Source organism: Eptatretus burgeri, chromosome 10 (assembly GCF_056783735.1).
Source record: "Eptatretus burgeri isolate ZD-2024b chromosome 10, Ebu_testis_v1, whole genome shotgun sequence".
Taxonomy (NCBI): domain Eukaryota; kingdom Metazoa; phylum Chordata; class Myxini; order Myxiniformes; family Myxinidae; genus Eptatretus; species Eptatretus burgeri.
Window position 1 is genome coordinate 102,930,881 of NC_140970.1, and position 23,287 is coordinate 102,954,167.

At 44.4% G+C, this 23,287-nt stretch overlaps 1 protein-coding gene across 4 annotated transcripts in view; it reads left to right on the forward strand.

The window, feature by feature from the left end:
• Positions 1 to 20,900, forward strand: part of LOC147019327 (retinoblastoma-associated protein-like) — a 270,364-nt gene extending 249,464 nt beyond the window's left edge. For all 4 annotated transcript variants that reach the window (XM_085899745.1, XM_085899743.1, XM_085899746.1 and 1 more), the window contains exons 17-19: positions 6,947 to 7,023; positions 15,242 to 15,306; positions 19,793 to 20,900. In XM_085899745.1, the coding sequence (XP_085755871.1) occupies positions 6,947 to 7,023; positions 15,242 to 15,306 (142 nt within the window). In that variant the 3' untranslated portion in view covers positions 19,793 to 20,900. The remainder of the gene's footprint in view (positions 1 to 6,946; positions 7,024 to 15,241; positions 15,307 to 19,792) is intronic.
• Positions 20,901 to 23,287: the final 2,387 nt, after the last annotated feature.

A 23,287-nucleotide genomic window follows, 5' to 3' on the forward strand; every position in this document is an offset into this window, starting at 1 on the left:
AGCGAAGTGACGGGTCGTACTTGCATGTTGAAAATATTTACTTTAACACAATTTTTCTGGGAAGATTATTTCATTGACTCATCCCAAAAGTTATGACTACTGGTATCAGGCCAAAAATTGGAAAATATGCCTTTTGGGGTCAGATTTCAGATTCAGGTTAAGGTTGGTTAGATTTAGGGTTGGGGTTCAGCTTCAAGTTCGGGTTGGGATGTGATAAAAGGGTTCTTATTAGGCTAACAGTGAGGGATGCGATTAAACCGGTGAATTAACTTTGATGTCATGTTTGCTGCTTCCAATAATTAATGCTTTCACCAATGAAATTGTTTCTTAGAGAACATAGCATTGAAGTAAACATGTATATAATGGAGCAAGTGTACATAATTATGTATAAATGTACTGTATGTATGTATGTGTGTATGTATATATGGATATCCGCTCTTCACCCATTGGTTGGACAGCTGACCTGACATCACCTACAATTGTAACCTGAAATACTCAACCTAAAGTGCCCAGAGGACCCAAAAGACCCCCCACCCCCGAGGACCCAAAGACCCTGGACACCTCGAAGACCTAAAGATGCTGAAGACCTGAAAGACCCTTAAATACCCAAAAGACCCAAAAATGTGCCAAAGACCAAAACGACACCAAAGATCAACAAGACACAAAAGACCCCAAGGACCCAAAAGACCCTGAGGAACCAAAAGTCCCCGAGTACCGAAAAGACCCTGAGGACCCTGAATACCTAAAATATTCAAAGGAGCCAGAGGACGCAAAAGACTTGGGGACCCCAAACACCCAAAAGACCTCAAGGAGCCAAAAGACCCAGGGGATCTAAATGACCCGAGGACACAAAATACCCAGAGGACCCAAAAGAACCAGGGCATACAAAAGACCCCGAGGACATAAAAGACCATGAGGACCCCAAAATACCTAGAGGACCCAAAAGACACAACGGGACTATTACAGACCCATGGAAATTCTGCATAATGTAAAATGTGACTTCAGGTCCCTAACACCCCCCCGCTCCTCCCCACACACACCCACACACAATCCCATGTCCTTAACCCCCCTTCCACCACACCCAAACTCTGTGCTCCCCTCCCAGTTTCTTCAAATCCTGAAACCCCTCGATCCCTACTCTGTCCCCTCTCTGCCCTCCCTCCCCTAAGCCAACTCTGTCATCCTCTCCCCCTTTCTTCTTCAAGTCCTCAACTGCCCCAAACCCCAAGTACTCAAACCCCCTTCCAACCCCAAGTCCATCCCCCACTTCCCAACGTCTCAACCTCTTCCAATTCCATGCACCCTCACCCCCAATTCACTGTCCTTCCCTCCCCATTTCTTCCTGCTCTTAACAACGTTTCACAGATATACACAAGGAACTTTGGCACATAAGAAGGCCATTCAGCCTATCATACCTGCATTGTTCCTGTTCCCGTAAGTTAAGAACAATGCTAAAAGTAAATAAAGATGGAATGCTAAATTCATAATTACTTCCCCCTTTCTTCCCTTATCCTTCCGATAATTCACAGACCAGTGTTTGTTTGTTTGTTTGTCACGCTACTTCTCTTCTCCTACAGTGTGGGCCGATTCCATCCAGACTTGCTACATCGGATCAGCATGACCCCATTTAGTGCACAGAGGTGTTTTTAATCTTTGCCGATGGTCTTGGGGGGGGGGGGCGAGGGAGAGGGACGCAAATTCTCTCTGTAAATGTGTATCGTGTAGCACCGCCTTCAGGTGGGGGAGGATGTTACAAGTCTATACCATTTACAGTACTGTGCAGTATTCCTGTCCCGCGTTTTCCAGTGCAGTGGGGTATTTTGAATTATAAGCAGTCGGTATGTTTTTGCTTCATGCACATAACTTCATGTTTCTTTTGCCTACATAGTTTTGTCAGTGGCCTATATACACACCACCTAAATAAAGGTATGCATCACAAGAACGTGTTGCATGCTTGGAACAAGATCACCCATCGGGCAGGTACTCTGCTGGTGTTACCAATACCAGCAGAATATTTTATATCAATTGGAATGAGGGGACACCCTCCCCCCACCCCCATCTCACCATTAATATTTTGTACATCAATGGCAAATGCCACGTTTGCAGATGTACTTTATGTACATATGCATTAGGTTAAGTATTCGTTAGAAACGCCACAATTTTTGGCACATGGATGTGGTATATATTGTTATGAATTCGCGCCCGCCAGCGTGCGAGCGGCCGCGTACCTCTAATGGCAGCCGCGTCGCCCACCGGTCAGACAATTCAGTCGTGACCCTCCTTGGAACTACCGCCAGGAGCCAGTCACGGGTGGGGGTCTAACCTCACCACGATCATGCGAATTGCCTACCTGCGCAAGATAGGGTTGCTCGCCAGGTCCGATCTACCTAAGTACCTGCGCGGGCAGTCGACCGGGCGACCGTACCTCGGCGCCGGTCGGTTCGGGACACGAACCGCTTAAGCGGTCCGTTCCGTGCTGCAGCGATAACCGAGCAGATATTATCGCCCGACCTCACCGGATGTGATTCTTCGTTACCGGGTGTTTGAAACCCTCTACTAATTTATTCCGCGATTCAAGATGACACTTTCAAAAAGGGAATGGGACGCAACGAACGGGGAGCAGTTCACACAAGCACATTTATTCCCGTTACGGGTATACACGTATTTACAGCCAACACAATGAATCATGCACGTATGTACAGTCACAGCAAGCAATAAAAGGAATACCACCAAATAAAGGCAATGTTTTATTACATGCACTGTCACTTGAGCAGTTTTACTTATTCGGACGGCGCCACACCATGCAGACAAAAGCAAGGAAATGGCCACCCGCAAAGACAAGGGTGGCAGACAGGGTCCGTGGACAGTTCGTGGCGTGGAACCCGGGTGATCGGCCAGGCCCACGAGACCGAAGGGTCTTACCCGCGCCCTCGTGGCACGACGGTGGGCAGGTCGCGACGTCTGCTCCCCACGGCAGCTAGCGTGGCCGCGCCTGACTCCAGGCCTTGTGACGATGGGCGGTAAGCCTCTCTCCGTCGCTCCTCGCCAGATGCGCAGGTTCGCACTACACAGCCGGCAGAGCTGCGCCTCCCGTCTGCATCCCCGATGCGTTGCCCGGACTCGCCACCGGCCCGCGTCTTCGCCAACAGGTCGCTCAACAGGACCACCGGGAGACAGGGGCGAGCATGAACCAAGAAGAGAAAGCTCCGCGTGCGGTCTGCCATTTATAGCGCGGGGCTCCACCCTTCGCCCCACCCCGTTTTCGGCTCCGCCTCCCTTCGAGAAGCCTCCCGAAAAGGGGCGTTCCCGAACTCCGACCGCCGCACACTGTGCATCCACCAATCGGCAGCGAGCTTCCCTGCCCCCTTCCCTTCACACCAAGCGTGGGGAAAATAGGTGGGAAAACCTACGCGTCCTCGCAGTTCCTTCCTTGGCGCCTTTGTTTGCCGTTCGGAAGCGGACGTAGTGGTGAAGATGGGGGTGGTTGTTGTGTGGTTCAAAATAACGATAGATAAAGAAAAACACTATCTCAAAGAGTCGCAGCCCGGTGAAATACGAAGAAATTCCCTTTAAACAATGGTGGGGACATATCTGCACATAAACTTAGCGTCATAACTGATCTAAGGAACCTTTATGGTGAATTGCGAATTTCCACAGCCGTAACAATATTTAACCCCACGTCCTACTTGTGTTTAACACTCTCCTTGATTTATTCCATGGGTCTGCACTACCCCGGGAGCTTATTTACCCATCTCTGGAGTCGATGAGGGCCTGTTTGGGGAGCATGAAGGCACCCACTGTGCCCCTTGTTCTGTGTGTATCCATTCCTGCTGAAAAATTCTTCCAAATCTATTTTGTTTATACCCTTCATTATCTCAAAATCTCCATCGGATCCACTCACAAATCGCCTTCTTTCGAATACATAATGTCCTGTCTCTTTCATCCAATCCAACGCGTTAACCACTAAATTGAATTGAATCGGTTGGTGATTGCTCAGCCAAAGCCCTCATGCACATTTCTCGGCATGATGCCACGCTCAAGCACCGGATTGCGCTTCGTTGCGGTGTGTTCGACTCGTGTCACACTTTCACCGTGCAATGCAAGATGGCAACCACCCTACCTGAGGCACTGTAGTTGTCTGCAGGCTAGTTTCACGTGGGAAATGTTAATTGTTAATATGACGTTTAGAGCACTATATTGTCTGTCATTACCCATGAGGTATGGAGGATCTGTAGATCAGATGGGAAAATTGGGTGACGTGACACCCCTGCTCAGCGGCCCCAATAGCCGTTCAACTGTTCGGCAACTCCTGTGGGTACCGGTGGTACATGGACCAATGTCTCACATGCCTTGCATTCTTTTCCAGTACATGAGACAATATCCTGCTTGACCCGAGGGAATGAAAACAGGTTTGAATCCCATGTCCTACGTAGATTTGTGTGATTTTTTTTTGGACATTGTCGAGGCTCGTGGAAGCACTAATACACAGAATGGATCAGGACGTAACAGACAAAAGCAGGACGCAAAACACGTATGCATGGGGTGGACAAGATGGACACAGAGGATGCATCGGGTGGAAACTCCAGGGAAATTGGAAGGACGAAGGATTTTGGTGGGGTTAACGAGGGTAGAAAAGATCATGGTTTTGGATTGGGAACGATATGAGATAGTGGTAAACAGTTGTCTTGAAGACCTGGAGGGAAGAATGAGATTAAAGAGGATGTGAAAGTTGATTCCACAAGTGGGGAAAAAAAGGAACAAAAGAGTGGAGGTGAGCAGTGATCCTGGATTTAGGTAGTTTCACCAGAAGGGGTTGATGGTGGACTGTGTGAGTCCTGCAGAAAACTGTGGGGGACAAAGCATGGAAATAACAGAGGGTGCAAGACCAGAAAGGAGGGGGTAGAAGACAGAGAGACCACCAACCTGTCTGCGATGGCGTAGGATAAGCCCATTGACTCAGCTTCAGTGCAGGAGATTTTACTGATCTTGAAGGCCTTGATTTCCATGGTATCAAGCTGAGCAAGATGTGAGGCAGGGGAGTCAGCCCAGAGAGGAGAGCAGTCATCCATCAAGGCCTTGTCGGTGGATCGGAATTCAGGTGTGCCAAAGAAGGACTTTGTACGATGGATGATGCCCAGTTGGTGGCTGGCTAATGCCCAATGTCCAATTCCTTAAAACACACGTACAAATTTTTCATTTATTCTAAGATATTAGCCAATGGTATACAGTAATACTGTTACGAATCTACGCCCACCCGGCATGCGAACGACCGCGTTTCTCTAATAGCGGTCGTTTCACCCACCGAACGAGCAATTCAGTCACGACCTCCCGGAACAACGCCGAGAACCAGTCACGGGTGTGCCTTAAACGCACACCACGGCCCAGTCCGTATTCTACCCGCGCCGACAGGGTCAATCGCCAAATATCGATATACCTAAGTATTCGCGCGGGTAACATACCGATGGACCGTACCTCGGCGAAGGCCTGTTTGGACACGAACCGCTTAAGCGGTTCGTTCCGTTCTGGGATAACCGAGCGGGTATTATCGCCAGACCTCGCCGGACCCGATTCTATTATCGGTATTCAAAAACCAACTAATATTCCAAAAAACCACATGGCAGTTCAATAAGGAGAATGACACGACGAACAGGTTCACATTCAAAGAAGCACATTTATTTACTACACACGTATACAGGGATGCAGGTATATACAGGCAAGGAATTCAAAAACACGCATGCAGTTGCTTTACGAAGACTGCGGGACGGGACAAAGACACGAGCAAGGCGAAAACACTACAACCGACTATTGTTTTACCATGTACATTTACTTAACAACAGTTCTACTTCACGGGACACGGCGCCACAACATTCATTCAAAGAAAGCAAGGAAAAGACCCCTCACAGACAAGGGAGTCAGACGGTCCGTGGGCCTTTATAACGTGGGGCTTTGGTGACCGAAAGGGCCCCACGAGACCGTTGCAGGTTACCTGCACCCTCATGGTGCCTTGATGGGGCGAGTCGCAACGTCCCGTCTCCACGGCAGCTAGCGTAGCCGCGGTTGAGCTCGGGCCTTCCGCATGGCAGGCGAGCTCTCTCTGGCTCTCCCCACACGAACGCGCAGGTTCGCGCAACACAGCAGGGCTGCGCCTCCAGCCCGCGTCTCCTTCGCGACGCCCGGACCTCCACCGACTGACTGCTCCAAGCTCCCGACTCTGACACGAGCCCAGACCTCCACACAGCTCCAGCAGCAGCAGCAGCTCCCCCTCGCGATTCTCCTCAGCACAAGCAGCAGCAGCAGCACAACAGCAACAACCGCAACAACAACAGCAACTCCCTACAGTGCGTCCCTCGTGCCTTTTTATTCCCCACGCTCCGCCCCTCCCCTCTCGCCCCGCCCTCCTTCCAGCTCCTGCGGGAAACTTCCAGAAGGGAGGCGTTTCCCTCGTGGGTCGGGGTTTTTTTTCGAAGCCATCATCCTCGCGCTTCTCTCTTCTCACTCCACTCACCTCTCCCCCATCCCAAAGCGCGGGAAAGTAAGAGGAAAAATCCGTGCGTTATCGCAACGCCTTCTTCTTTCTCCATGGCAGAGACGGTTTTCGATGCGGAGAGGGTTGTAGCGTGGGTGTGGAGAAGGTGATTGGTGGTGTGGTTGTTGTAATGGTGGCGTGGTTGGCGTTGGGTTGTGGTTTGGTTGGTTCAAAATAACGATAGCAAAGAATAACGGCTAACTCAAAGATCACAGCCCTGTCCACACGAATAACACCCATTAAACAACGGTGGGGAAATCTAACTGAACACACACTTAGCGATATAACTGAACTAAGGACCTTTATGGTGTTCTGCGAATTTCCACGACCGTAACAATACAAAATTATGAAGTGATGTAAGTGTAGATGCAACAGCTGATTCAGACTTGTAATATTATGCCTTTCAACCCCTTACCCTAGCTGGCCATTGCAGACCGCTAAAGAAGAATCAAGTTCAGAAGAGCAGAGTGCTTTCCAACGTATACTTGCAGAACTAGGTGGGCACTCCATTTCTCCTTCACTTTTACAAGAAACATTAGCTTGGGAGATGGTCATTTGGCCCACCATGCCTGCACTACATCAAAATGCTAATCAAATTTTATTACCTTACCCACTGATGGGCATGGCGGACCAGTGGGGAGGAGAATGATGGGGGAAAAAACAGGGGCATCACCAAGGTGTGATACATATACATACACACACACAAATATTATTTTCATTCAAAAAAATTGAGGGGGGTGTTATGTTGAATATGGTTGAAGGGTGATCAATGAACAAACACCAACAGCAGATTCATTTTTTGACGAGACCCTCTCACAGACATCACAATAACTACACATCTACACAATCACTCATCCATTCTAAAGCTCCCTTCCAGTACTGCCAATATCCATGTACCCCTTTCTCACCAATGTTTATCAGTAACTATCTTATTACAGTGAAAACGTATCAACTGTTCTGCTGCCCACTACCTTTCCAGGAAGACTATTCCATACATTAATTACTCTCTGAGTGGAAGACCCTAACCCTCACTACCGTCCTAACACTCCTTTGCTTTACTCGAAAGCTACAGCACCTGGTCCTGTCATTGTCCATTCTGTTGAAAAACTCTTCTGCACTTATTTTGCCTGTACCCATCATTCGCCTCTTTCCTATTGTATAAAGTCCTGTCTCCTTTATCCGCTCCTCATAGCTTAGTCTAACTTGGCCCGGAATCAATCGAGTCGCTCTACGCTGTACCCTCTTTATGGTAGCTTTGTCCTTCCTCACATGTGTTGACCAAAACTTGACACAGTATTCCAGTTGAGGCCTTACTAAATTACTATACAGTGTTTTTCCACCACCTCATTGATTCTATAATTTATCCCCAGATGAATACAACCTAAAAAAAACATTAGCTACCCCCACCACCGAAGGTGGACGGAGGTTATGTTTTCACACCTGTCTGTATGTGTGCCTGTGAGCAGAATATCTCAAAAGGATGTGAATGGATTCAGATGAAATTTTGTGGACAGGTTGGGTGTGACAAGGATGAACTGATTAGATTTTGGTGAAGATCCAGATCCAGACACTAGAATTTTTTTAAGTGATTCTTCACCATTGAGATATGGAGCCAAAAACGATATATAGCACGATATCTCAAACAGTTGTGGATGGATTCGGATGAAACTTGGTGGATGACTTTGTTGGGTAGGTGACAAGAACAAGTCGATTGGATTTTGGTTCAGGTCCGGATGCAGATCCGGCCTATTAGTGGGATACAAAACATAAACTGTTCAGCCTGGCAGAGGTATGTGCTCTACCGAGTGCCGTTCTAGTTTTACCTGTATCTACTAGACCCCATGGTCTGATTACTCCCTCGTACGGATTACCACTCCCAGATCCTTCTGTGTGACATACACCAAGCTGTCCCTTGCATCATGTAATTTCTATTTTTATTATTCCTACTCATCCCCAGCACCTTACATTTCTTTATGTTAAACTACATCAACCAATCTTTTACCCAATCTATAAAAGTACTAGTAAACACCACCCGTTGCTTCGCTGATGGGAATGCTGAGCGGGGAGAGATGAGAGATGCTGAGCGGAGAGAAGGGAGAGGTGGAGAATGAGGAGGGAGGGAAAGTGAGGAAGGGTGGGGGAAGGGAAGGCAGCGAAAGGTGAAAGGAAGGGAAGGCAGACGTGCGGTGGAGCGTTAATTACGGTTCATACACTCTCATCAAAATGATTATGCATGGAATAACAGTGAACATGGAAACCAAATCATGCCTGAAATGCATTTTCTACTGGTCATACTGTAAATACCGCCCGGACACGTTTGGAGACAAACTCCTGTCCGGACACGTCTGAAGAAAACTCCTGTCCGGACATAAACACCACCCGGAAACGTCCGGAGACAAACACAGCTCAGACACTTCTGGAGACAAGTTCCTCTCCGGACATAAACATCGCCCGGACACGTCCGAAGACAAAGACCGTCTGGACACGTCCTGAGACGAACACCACCCAGACATGTCCGGAGACAAACTGCTGTCCGGATGTAAACATCGCTCGGACAGGTCTGGAGACAAACACCACTAGGACATGTCCGGAGACAAACACAGACATGTCTGGAGACAAACACTGTCCACAGACAAACGAACACTGTCTCGAGATAAATAACACCCCAGAAACGTCTGGAAACAAACACAACCCAGAGATAAACATCGCCCAGACACGTCTAGAGACAGAGACAGAGAGAGAGAGAGAGAGAGAGAGAGAGAGAGAGAGAGAGAGAGAGAGAGAGAGAGAGAGAGAGAGAGAGAGAGAGAGAGAGAGAGAGGAAGAAGAAGACAGACAGAGACAGACAGACAGGGACAGAGACAGTCGGATGAGGGGAAGGGAGTTTGCAGAGAGAAAATGTTATGCTTTATGAACAACAACAACACACACACACACACGCACACACACACACACACACGCACACACACACACACACACACGCACACACACACACACACACACACACACACACAGTATTAGTGCTTGGCTGATATCGGCAATTCTTCAGGAATCAGCCAATTGGAGGCATTGTGATTACCGACTACAGTGCGTCCTGTATCCATCCATCCAATGGGACCATACTCTGTGCAGAGCGTTGGTGCTGCCTAAGCAGTCTCCTTGGCTCGGCACAATCCTGGATGGGTCACCACTCCGACACAAGATACCAGCAAGCTGGTACTCATTTTGCTGACCTCGGAAGGATGACAGGCAGAGTCAAACCCCACCTGGTATGAATTCAACAGCTGAGGGGGATTTGAACTCAGGATCCTAGGATCCAAAGCCTACCACCCTAACCATTAAGCCAACACCAGGCATGTACTGTAGACAACCCAAAAACCTTTCACTCTTGTTTTGGGGGAATTTCAATAAACAAATTATCAAAACAATGTTGCATGATTGATGTTTCAGGGAGATGTACATGAACATAAAACCTTATGAACAGCTGGCAATCATCATGTGATGGATGGAAAAAATAATTGGCTCTGTAATTTCGAAAAGACGTTGATACGGCAAACGGCTCGGAAATCAGGTGTTATCAAATATATTTTACTTTGAAACTCCCAAAGAGAAACAATATAACCTGTGTAAGTCATGTACCTCTACCTTGTAGCAACTGCCGCCTGAACATTACATCCTGATCCGGACACGAACTCCACCGCTATCGACTGCAGGGCGCTTGGCAAGTGGCTTAAGTGCTCAAGCAAGCACTCCAATTAAATGGTTGATAAGGAATGGCTGGCCAGGCTGTGGCTGCACACCATAAAGGATCCCTTTAACTTTAAAGCCGGTCTTCACCATGTCCCCAGCAGTTAAATAAATAAAATTAATTCGTACAAGTAATGACTTTATCAACAAAAGAGTTGCTGTTTAACGTAGAACAACCCTGGAGACATCGCAAAGTTTAATCGCCCATGAAATAAACATTTCAGATAATCTGCCATGTTGCCTGCTCGTCTGTGCATGCGTCATGTGGTGCATCAATTCGCAGTCCGTGCTAACGTTTTGACTTAATTTTAAAACGTCTGTTTTTCACCAGATTTGCTTTGATTCCCTGTAGAGCACCTCGTGAAACATCCAAAAATATAGACACAGATCTGGCAGATGCTATGGAAAAGCAGTCCCTCTGGGGGATAGGTGGTGAGGTCAAGCAGTGGATCCATTAAATCATATAGTGTTCCTTTAAGGTCTATCTCATCTATTTGAAATTGTATGCATTTACCTGATGAAAAAGGCGTTTTCATCAGACTTTTACACAATTTATTGCAGTCGAGTCTGAATCTGTGTTAGTGACTATAAAAAAGCAGAATTAGAAATCAAATTGGTGTTAATTTAAGCAAGGCTATGAGGCCGCCTCGAACATTCGAGAAGCCTCACATTCCACATACAAAATCTTTAAATGACCAAAATTTATCAAATTTCAACACATTTTCATGGAAGTGGTTTTAGTTGAGTCGGATCTGACATTAGCATATACCAAAAGTAAAAACAGAAATCGAATAAAACTTAAGACAAAGTTATGAAGCCCCTTGGAAGCAGATGGAAGCTCCGAAGCTCACATTGCTTTGTATCTAAATCCACAATCTTCTTCTTTTTTCGGCTGCTCCCGTTAGAGGTCGCCACAGCGGATCATCCGTTATGATCCGCATAATGATCTGGCACAGGTTTTATGCCGGATGCCCTTCCTGACGCAACCCTGGTCGCCTCTTACGACACAGGGATATGGTACACCTATTCAAACCGGGGCATACACCGGGCCCAGTACACTGGTACTCACTTTGCCGACCTCGGAAGGATGACAGGCTGAGTCATCCTCCTGGTGTGTATTAATTCAAGCGGCCAACGGGGCTTGAACTCAGGACCTTTTGGATCCCAAGCCGCTACCCTAACCACTACGCCAACACAAAGCTTATCTAAATCCACAATATGACATAAAAATGGTAAGAAAACACCTGATTTTCACAAACCTTGCTGCAGTCGAGTGTTAAGCTACCTTAGCGACTGTGAAAAGTGAAAACAGAAATTGAATGAAAATTCATTTCGACATCTTTACGAGAAGAAAAGCGGTGCAGCCTTGAATCTATCCATCTAGGCCCGACCCACGACGCCTTCAGCTACACCCGAACTTAAACATCAGCAACTCAACCATTATATATACAGCTATATGTAGGTATGAAGATCAGGCATCCGATGATATCAGTAAGGAAAGTGAAGAAAAACATTTTGAGTACTTTATCGTAAAGAAATCGTTGCGACCTGTTCCAAGTCAAGGCATGGTTGAGCAGGCCAAAAAACATGGCGGCTTCAGACCCCAGCGAGGTTACCCAGGAAACGCCTTAAGACTCTCTGAGGTTCGGAGACCTGATAGTGGTGAGATCATGGTGAATTGTTACACCTACAACTGGTCTGGTCACTCTGTGGTTACTGTAGCTGTGTCCAATAAGCTGACTCCAATAATAATTGAGGTAACACCATGGATGCTGCTATCTTGTCTGTATCTGTTTGTGGTGAAGATGTTGAGGTCATGGAGAGATTCACTTACCCTGGCTGTGATATTCATGTCTCTCCATGTTGTGAGCCAGAGGTCAATAGACATCTGAGTTGGGCCTGGTGAGTCATGGATTCACTGGATTATGGGGTGTGGCACTGTCGGTACCTATGTAGGAGGACGAAAGTCCAAGTCTTTAAGTCCTTAGTGCTTCCAGTCTTGCTTTATGGATGTGAGACTTGGACTCTGGATCTGACATGTGATCTGACTTAACTCATTCGATACCAGGTCTCTTCAGAGAATCATTGGCTATCGCTGGTCAGACTTTGTGTCCAGTGAGCAGTTGCTGAGAGAGAATCAAATGAGATTTGTTTCCTGCATAGTCCGTGAACATTAGCTGCGGATGCTTGGTCATGTGGCTCGTTTTCCTGATGCTGATCCTGCTTACCACATTATCTCAGCAAGGGAGCCTCTAGAGTGGAGGAGGCCAACGGGCTGACCACATGCCTCGTGTTTGCAGCAGGTTGTTCGGCATCTCAGGTTGATGGGGATGGGCCAGGCATCTGCCTGGGGGGTGAATATGAGCAAGTCTTTTATCAGTGGGGTTTGCTTTCCTGGAGTAAAGAGCAGGTTAGTTTTGGCAATTGCCATTATCATACTGTAATTTAAGAAGTGTGTTTTCTATTTTGAGTTTATTTGACTTCTTTGCACTCCTGAACCACTGGACGGAATGAGTTTAAAAGTGGTGTTTGGACTCCTGCTGTGCACAGGAAGGTTTTAGTCTCTACAATAAATCCACAGTCCCGGGGGTTCAGACAGGGTCGGTGTGAAGATCCCAACTCTCGATGTCTATGTAAATGTATGTGGCATAGTCCTGCTCCAGGTGTGAGGGTGTATCACAAGTCCTACTTTAATATGACAACCCTGGGGGAATTATCCCGTCCGTAAGAGGACGTAAACTGAGGAGCCAGGAGTGGCTGAGGATGCTAGAGCATGACAGGTTGGAATGGAATTTGGGTATGATCATTTCTTGCAGTGAGTGGTGTGCAAAGGTAGTGCAATTGCATGTCTTAGGTATATACTATAGCCTGAAAGATCACCAGGATAAGTAAGAATAAGAATGTGTTGTGATGCCATGAGATTGGGTAAGACCTGGTATCAGAAATGTACTTGGCTGCTATACTATTGTTGGCTGTATGAGGACTGACACCAAGCCAACTAGAACGATGGCAGTTGAAGTCACCACAGATTGGTTAGTCGGGAGTTAAAGTTGGCTGAGAGGGTCCCATGCACAATTCGCAGTTGCGAAGGTGAAAGACCTTTCACCAGGCATTGCTCAGAGAGTGAGTGATATTCCATGGGGATTTAGGGAGACAGAATAGCAGAGGTTAAAGAGGAGAGAGCTCTCGATATAGACCGCATCACCGCCACCAGTAGTTGCACTGAATCTACCAATGTGGCATAAAGAATAACCAAGAAAGGATATGAGTGAGTCTGAAATATCCTGTTGATAATTAAGATTGAAAAAAATGAAGAGAAGGGAAGATATCAGTTGAGATAAAGAGAGTGTACAGTGTGTTCCAAAAATACCCGGACAACTTTGGTTGTTAACATATGTAGTACCACAAATGATAGGAAGGTACCCTTTGTTTTATGTGATACAGAAACTCATAAAGTTTTCTTTATTATCAGGCCTGATGGTTTCATGTTAAAGAAAATGGCGACTCCCCAGGAGAAAGCTCAGTGTGTCGAATGGTTCATCGAGACGAGATCCAACATGCAAGTTCTGCGTAATATCCGTACAAGGTATGGAAGGAATCCGCCATTGTGGACGAGAATCAGAGAGTGGTACAACAGGTTGAAGGAAACTGGAAGTTGTCAGAAACAGAAAAGTACTGGTCGATGAAGCACAAGTGCAGCTGACGTTAAACGAGTGCGTGAATCATTTCAATAAAATCCCAGAAAATCGATCCGACATGCTTCCAGATAACTGGGACTACCAACTACCACTCGACATAGGATTTTCTACAAAAGACTAACGCTTTATGCCAATACGTTGCAGGTTCTGCAGGAACTCAAGCCAAATGATGGACCCAAACACAAAACGTTTGCCTTGTAAATGTTCAGTCGAATAGAGGATGATAAAGATGACCTGAAAAAGGTCATGTTCACAGACGAAGCTTGCTTTCATGTATCGTGGAAGGTCAACCAGCTCAATATGAGGATCTGGGACTCTGAAAACTCCTACGTTGTCATTGAACACATTCCTGTTTTTTGCGAACAAAAAGAGTATGTGCAAACGATGTGTCTGTTCTGACCTGGATCCATAGAAAGATGGGAGGTCACGGGTTCCCTCGGTGCCTCAAGGCCATGATGTGTATGTTCGTGGCAGTAACAGTCCAAAGAGCCAATCCTCAACTGCCTGAACAGAACAAATAAATTGTTTCATTTTGCGTCTGCACATCCGGTATTCTTGCTTGTGTCCTGACGAGTTGCAAGACGAAAAACTTTGACAATGTCAGTTCTGTTTTTCTGCTATTTTCAAATTTTGTTCTCCCAAACTTCTTTAATTATATAAAGTATTATTTAATCATTGTTTTAGTGTTGATTGAACCTGCATGCGTGTCAGTTCATCCTGCCCACTTTCCCGTGTCAACACGACTGGGATGATTGAGAACTTCTGGGGGAATTAAATTGGGTTAATTACCCTGATTGATCACTGGCAGGGTTTCGACACTGGTTGAAGTACAAAGCTCATTCTCCACTGAATGAGTTTTGAAATTAACATTTTCTTTCTTTTAAGTGCAGCCATCCCCCAAGGGATTTCTGCCATGTTCAGTCTCTGTTCCAGCTGCGGTTGTGGTTGCTGTTAAAGCGGTTGACATGGCTGCACATGGAACAATATTTACCCTTGCATCTACATTGTGTTTTTTGATTGAATGTGTAAATGAGTATGTAAAACAATGAATTATATCATTCATTAACAGATGTCACATATTAACATTTAGATGTGGAACTGTTGGTCCAAACGACATGAAATGATTCTGTAAGTTCTTGTCTACATGCATGTAAAGTGAACTTGTGTGTTTGCTTGTCCGTAAGAGAAAGATAAGCAGTTACCAATTGAAAATGTAACTTCAATAGAGGTGCAAGTTTTTCTTTACATCCCTCTTCTCATATGATTACAGTGGAAGACAGACCTCCAACAAAAGACAACCAGGGTGGTAATACACCACTTCTGTGTCATCAATAAGTAAGTTCTCTCTTGCCATGGTATAACTTTTAAATCATGTCCACGAACTAACTTGCTGCTTGCAGCAAAAATATTCCCATAGCTTTCCTTGATGCTCATTACCCCGTGCATGTGAAACGAAAAGCGGAGTTAAGCAATTGGTTCCTGTCTGTCCATCTTATCATATTATAATCGTCAGTTTATGATCGAGGAGAAACTCTCTTGAATTGAATGTTATATTTTTAACACGAATCGGAATTTGAATAGGAAATCAAGTTTGCCGTTTAACAGAACATTGGCTCTGAATTTGTCACGACCGCACATGCGCAGAGGAGTGAGATAATATTCCTGCTCTTTCTGCCTGCCTGGTATTCCAACAAAGTTGAAAATCATTACAAACAAGAAACTTTCTGTTTTTAAGGACATTATAAAGGACAAATAACAGGAACGAAGAACTAATGCAACGTGTTAGATAGGGTGATGTTTAAATTGACACGGGGTAAAACCTAGAATTTATTTATTTATATGTCTTTAAACGTCTTCAAACCTTTATTTATATTGAATTATAAACTTGAAGACTGTAGAACACAAATTGCCTTTGTAATACTTCCAAGAACCATGATATATATATATATATATATATATATATATATATATATATATATATATATATATATATATATATATATATATATATATATATATATATGTATATATATATATATATATTTATATATATATATATATATATATATATATATATATATATGTATATATATATATATATATGTATATAAATATATATATATATATATATATATATATTATATATATTTTATATATATATACATATACATATATATGCATAAGATGATATGACATGTGAGAGGGTGCAGTGTCAGGGTGAACAAGAGCCCACCGATATGGCTAAGGACAATACTGATTGATGCTGCATTCTATGGTAATCAACAAAGCCTCCATCTGCAAAATTGTAACTCAACGTCATCTTATTACAGTGCATTAAATGTGGTTTGTGTACAAGACTGCTTCAGCAGGGCTAAAACTTCCGGATTTTTTTTTAATGATCTTTAAAATCAATATTTTATTAGGATTCAAGTATATACTTCAACACTAGCGGGGTATTGTGACCAATGCACTCTCTGGTTGAGAATATGAGGGGGCTCAGTATTTTCAGGAAATCATAAGCTGTGAGTTCTTTATGTGTGTGGATAACTATATCTCTATATCTCTGACTCTATAGATCTCTATCTCTGGTGGTGGTCGTATGGCAGCTTAGCTGCCGGGGTAGCTATCATCTCTTGAAGCGCGACTATGTCGCTGATGCAGTGCCCCTCTACCAGTACACGCACTGGAACTGGTACTCATTTCACCGACCTCGGAAGGATGACAGGCTGAGTCAACCCCCTGGTGTATTAATTCAGTGGCCGACAGGGCTTGAACTCAGGACCCTAGGATCCTAAGCCGCCACCCTAACCACTGAGCCAACACCAGCCTAACATATATATATATATATATATATATATATATATATATATATATATATATATATATATATATATATATATATATATATATATATATATATATATCTCCCTGCCTTTTTCACCCTATCATTTGCACTGGGTCATCTTCCATAATCTTGGAAATCGGCTCACATCACAACAATGCATAAAAAGATGCAAAAACCAATCCCATTAACTACAGACTTTTCAGGTTGCTTCCAATCATCAACAAGGTCATGGAATCCATCATCACAGTTATTATGAAATCATTCCTTTTCTCCAATGGCCTCATCTCAGATCAGCAACTTGGTTTCAGACTTGGTCACTCCACCCTGGACATGCTGTTTCCACTCACCCAACAATGGATGGAAGCCCTCAATGTCAGACATGATATCTCATGATATCAGATATATCTCGTGGTTTCTTATACAGTCTGGCATCCTGCCTTATTCTCCAAACTCTCTGCCTTTGGCATCCAAGACCAACTCCATACATGGCTTACTGACTTCCTCGAGTCTTGTAGCCAACATGCGGCTCTCAACGGAATCCTTTCATCTACTCTTCCTGTCATGGCTTGAGTACCCCAAGGCAGTGTTCTGTGCTCACTCCTATTCCTGATCTTCATCAATGATCTCTATAATTCTCTGGAGAATCTTCATTCTTCAGACAGGCAGGCTGCAGCCTCTTTCCTCTCTACAGACCTTGAAAAAAAAGTACAAGCTCATCAAACACTTGGAATATGTCATTTAATCCTCACAAAGCTCACTCTCAGTCTCTTTCTGAAAGGACTGTCTGGCAACCCCTCTTCCCCCACCCCGCCAATCTACTTTCTTAACAGTCCTCTTGAGGAATTTGGAATCTCACTGTCAACCACAACCTTTCTTTGGCAAACTATATTTCAAAGTTGGTCACGAAAGCCAGCCGCCAAATTGGCATCCTCTGTTTTACAAAGTCCTTCCCTGGTACACCTGAACTCCTATCCACCGACAAGGCCTTCATCCACAGCTTGATGCACTGCTCTCTCCTCTGGTGTGGCTCTCCTGCCTCACATCTTGCTCAGCTTGACGTCATGGAAACCAAGATCTTCAAGATTATTGGACTCTCCTGCGATGAAACTGAGTCTATGTGCCGATCACTTTGCCATCCCAGATAGGTCGGTGGTGTCTCTTTCTCTCTCTCTCTTTCCCTCGTTCTTCTCCCACCTCCTTTCTGGTCTTGCATCCTCTTCTCTTTCTGTTATTTGTCCACCCCAGGTTTCTGCAGGGCACATATGGTCTACTATCAACCCCCTTCTGGTGAAACTACCTAAATTCAGAATCACTGCTCACCTCTACTCATTTGTTCCTCTTTTTCCCCAACTGTGGAACAAACTTTCACAATCTTTTCAATGTCACTCTTCCCTCCAGGTTTTTAAGACAGCTGTCCACCACCCTCTCCATCCAAAATCCAAAACCATGATCTTTTCTACCCTTGTTAACCCCCCCCCCCCACGCACACACACACACACAGACACACACACACACACACACACACACACACACACACACATACACACACCCTGCCACAATCTCTCCTCCTTCCAAATTTCCAGTTTTCTTTCAGAAGATGTTCCTTCTGTATCTATATCGTCTTATCAACCCAATGCACCCTCTCCTGCCCCCCCCCAATCCCCCAAATCCCTCCCCACACCTATTATTTATGCACTTCCCTTTGTCTTGGCCTTCGGCTCTGCTGTTGGTGTTTCCTTCCCTCTCTCTCTCTACTGTTCCTTTTGTCCCGTTGCGTCCTGATCTGTTCATTGTACTCGTACTAAATCTTCCACGAGTCTTCTTTTTTAAAAAAGAAAAAATGCAATTCCTTTGGTCTTGATTCTGTTAATGCAAAACATCCTGGGCAACAAACACAGGAGCTACTGTCGATCATGCCATCTATTTAATTATCAAGATTCATTAATATAATCTATCAATTGACTGCATGAATCCATTATGGTACAACTGTTTAGTAAAATTAAAATGAGGAAATTTGAAGAGTAAACGGAAGTGGTTTTTCAAGCCTTTTTTTCTTTAATACAGAAGTGTACTGTAATAACAAAGTATAAGAATGGAACACCCAAACCTTACCAGACCTGGTGGTGTAATGGTTAGGGCATCCGTTCTGAGGGTGAGAGGTCAGCGGTTCAATTCTGATCCTGCTGAGTCTTACCAAAGACTTTAACAATGGTACATGCTGCTTCTTGCCTGATGTTGGCTTAATGGTTAGGGTGGTGGGCTTGGGATCATAGAATCCTGAGTTCAAATCCCACTCGACTGTTGAATTAATACCAGGTGGGGTTGACTGCCTGTCATCCTTCCGAGGTCGGCAAAATGAGTGCCAGCTTGCCGGTATCCTGTGTCAGAGTGGTGACCCGTCCAGGATTGTGTTCAATAGCTAAGGAGACTGCTTAGGCAGCACCAACGCTCTGAACAGAGTATGGTTTCAATGGATGGATGGACATGCTGCTTCTTTGCTTGAAGCTCAGCATTTAAAGGTTGAAGCATGGACAAACCCCATAGTTTGGCATCCATGGGGAGTAGGAAATTACTCATTAATGGCCCTGCTGAGTGAGAGAAAAGTGACATCATGAGACTTGCAGAATGGCCTCGACTGGAGGTACACACACTCGCCTCTGAGCTGTCTAGCCTGGGTTTGAATCCCGATCCAGCTACAAACTGTCGTCCTACTGTTTCATAGGCAGGGCGAGTCATCGATGTGTACACCCTCCCTTGGTTGGACAATTAAACCGGGTGTCTCATCTGCCGGCATTAGTTGGTGAATGTTAAAAATCCCAGGGTCTCCTTCGCAAAGAATAGGCGAGCTATCCCTGACACCCTGACCAAATTACGTGTGTGTCTGTCTCTTTCATGCACATGGTCTCGTGAAGTGAAATATTCCATAATGATCAGTGAATGTTTTTGAAATACTCCCTTTGTTTTATTTTAATCCAGAACCTTGGAACCTTGGATTACCAGGCTGACTTCACTCCGTTTTGTTCTTTGCATCCCTTTCTCAAGCGGAATGCATACCTGAGAAGGGGTGATTTTGTTAACACAAGAGCATGGGAAAGGTATAGGTCCTCTCCTTTTTTTGTTTTAACCCCTCTGCCTCATTTTTGGCCTATCATATTTCCCAGTTGATATTTCTTGTTTTTTCCCCATGGCTCCATTGGCCATGGTTAAATGTTTTTTGCTGTTCCTAAAAAAAACAGTTATTTGAGTCATGAGTAGTGATGCTTGTTGTTATTGCTCCAGGTGGCCAATGTTCAATATGTTCATGGATCTTCTCTTTAAAAAAAAAAAAAAAAGGTCCTTTCATTCATCCATGTTTTTAATGTCTACATTTGCCAATGTTAAAATATCGAATATACAAAGTGTCCATAAATAACTTTTCCAAATTCAAACAGTAATGAAATAAAAAGAATTACATGGGATACAACGATGCAGTTTGCTAGATGTGAAAGAACATTTATCAAAGTGTTTTTGTCAAGATAATCGTCCGACTCCAACGGATTCTTTGGGACTGTGCTCGAACGACTCCCGAACGTGCTTGGCTGGCCTGTCCCCTTTCTCTGCAGGATGCTACCAGTCTCCATAAGCCTGTTGTACCATTCACAAATCGGTATTCTCAATGACGACTGCCTTCCGTAGGTCGTCCTGAAGCTTCGTTTAACCCGAGTAGCTGATTTGATCTCAATGAATCAGGCAACACCCTACAATTTTTCTTGTGGGGTAAATTTGCAGTAAATGTGATATCACATGTCACATGAGACCTGGGGGGGGAAAAAAAGTAAACGTAACTTTGATAAATGTTCTTCACATGCGGCGAACCGCATCGTTGCATCCAATTTCATTATTTTATTATTTATTTATTTCAGTTTGAGTTTGGAATGGTAACCTGTGAACACCTTGCAGTTCATGCTTTTGGGAAAATGCCATCATTGTGTGACAAATATGAATATTATCTATAATTTCAGAGGTTTGGATTTTGATGAACTCGATTGTTGGATTAAATTCTCCGAAACTTTGATGTTTTCCCAATAAAGTTATTCAGTTTTTATTTGTGCTGGAAATAATTTAAAAAAAATAAGCTCTCTATTTTAGTGTCTTACACAGAGAGATGTCTCAAAGTGCTTTGCAGGAAATCAAATGAAAACAAAAAGTGAACAAGGTTAAAAAATCACAAAGTAAACAAATAAAAATACAACAAAGAACAGATTAGTTTATTAATCACAAGCAATAGATTTGGTATGTACAGTGATGGGGCTTCCGTTAACTACCGCACCAAGGTAGAAACAAGAGGGAGGGTTAACATTGCCAAAACGACCACCAGATTGAAAAAGCTTCATTTGAGTTTAAAATAACCAAGAGCGTGAGAATACACAATGCAAGTTTAAAAGGATGAAAGAACATGGAAGGGAAGCGGAGGAGAGAAACCAATGAAGATGTTACATGAGCCGTAGAAAGAAAAAAAGTAAAATACAAAAATGAAATTTTGGAGGCCCCATCAAAGACCTCTCCATGGGTAAATCCTTTGCTGTTGATGTGATAAAAGTCGTTGACACTTGAGGACGACATGTAGCCAGTTAATGCCAATTGTAGCTTGTCCTTATGAATAGCGGTGCAAAGCACAACTGGAAAGCATCGCAAAATGCAAAGCCCACGTCCACTTTGTACTCAAAGTAAACTCGACAAAAACAACAGCTAAAAACCAGTAACATGGCCGCAAAACCCCGTCTCCCGCTGGACGGGCGGACGGCCTAACCAGGAGACATAGTCAGGAACAGTTGAAGAATTTTATTTCCATATTATAGCAATGTGCACAGAACACCAGGCTCAAGCATTCAGCTCTTTCCACCTCATTCAGCCCTTGAAACCCAATCGTTTAACCAATTCCAATCAATAATCATGTCCATTTTGCATCCTGTTCAGCCCAAGATGTTGGCATTGTAAACAATTGGGTTTGGGGGTAACAAGGAATAGATAACGGGGACGAATGTGTGTGGCATTTGTTGGCCCGTGTGAAGTAAACGGTTTTTGGGGTCGGGGGAGCAAATACCAGATGTGAGGCAGTAAGGTGTTGCATTTGACAACCTGTTGGTGGTGAGAATAAAACATGCCATTTGCTTCAGCCCCCTGCCAAGGGATAGCAATTACTATCAGAGCCTTAAATTAATCTGCAAGATGATACGATGCAAGATGATAAGCAGCAGCCACAGATCACAGTGAAGATGAGCACTCCATCTTACTGCAAATGTATGCTGTTATGTAGAAAGGTGGGGTAGGGGTCCATAGATAAATAATCTCAAGACTTTGGTATGGACCGTGTGAATTGTGTATCTAAGATTTACTCTTGTATTACATTTGTCAGAGGTGAGTCGTCTTGTAAAGCATGCAGTGAGGAAGCGGCAAGTGTAAACCTGAAAGCAATATAGAGAGGTTGTGTTGTATAAAACATCCCGAAGGTAGGTGAGGCCAAGTGAAAGACTCGTGGGTACACAGAAAGTACCATGTGCTTTTAAAGGATACATCACAAACTGTTTGGCCAGCAGACCACAGGCCATGTTGACAAAATGGGCTGTGGAGCCATGGCTGAGGGTGTAACCCTCCCGTGCCAGAGCGGCCCACAGATGGTACTGCCCACAAGCAGCGGGTGGCCCTGAAGGCAGTCTTGTAGGTGGAAGTGACCATGCTTGTGCGTGGCAGTTGAGCTTCAGAGAAGTGAACGTATATATATATATATATATATATATATATATATATATATATATATATATATATATATATATATATATATATATATATATATATATATATATATCTCTCTCTCTCTCTCTCTCTCTCTCTCTCTCTCTCTCTCTCTCTCTCTCTCTCTCTCTCTCTCTCTCTCTCTCTCTCTCTCTCTCTCTCTCTCTCTCTCTCTCTCTCTCTCTCTCTCCATCGCTCGCCACAAAAGAGCTGTGAGAGGAGTCTGGAGGACATCACCTGCATCGCCATCTCGCTCTTCGCCTTCGTGCCTTGAGCCGCACTGCAGCCACAACTATCATCATCCTGCAGCCATAACCAGCTCGTGCCGACACAAGTCTTTTCCTGTTCGGTTCCCCTTCGTTGTGTAAGTCCAGTATTTTGCAGCCATTCTCTTGTTATTTTGTGCATAACATTGTGTGTTCCATCATCCTTATTTGTGTCTGTTGACTGCTTGGTTAGTTTCGTCTTATTTGTAGTACCTTCTCTACCCTTATCCCTGGTATTCTTTTAGTAATAAACCATTTTAATTATAAGTAATGTCTTCCCATCTTTTACCTTTCGTGCGTGTTTCACCAGCAGTTTCAGCTTTGTTGGGTGATCCTTCGAGTTTCGTAAAGAACAATTAATTGAACGCAGTAACTTTAACATCATTTTGGCCACTTGTAGGGGTTGTACCCCCGGCACAGAGAGGTCTGCATC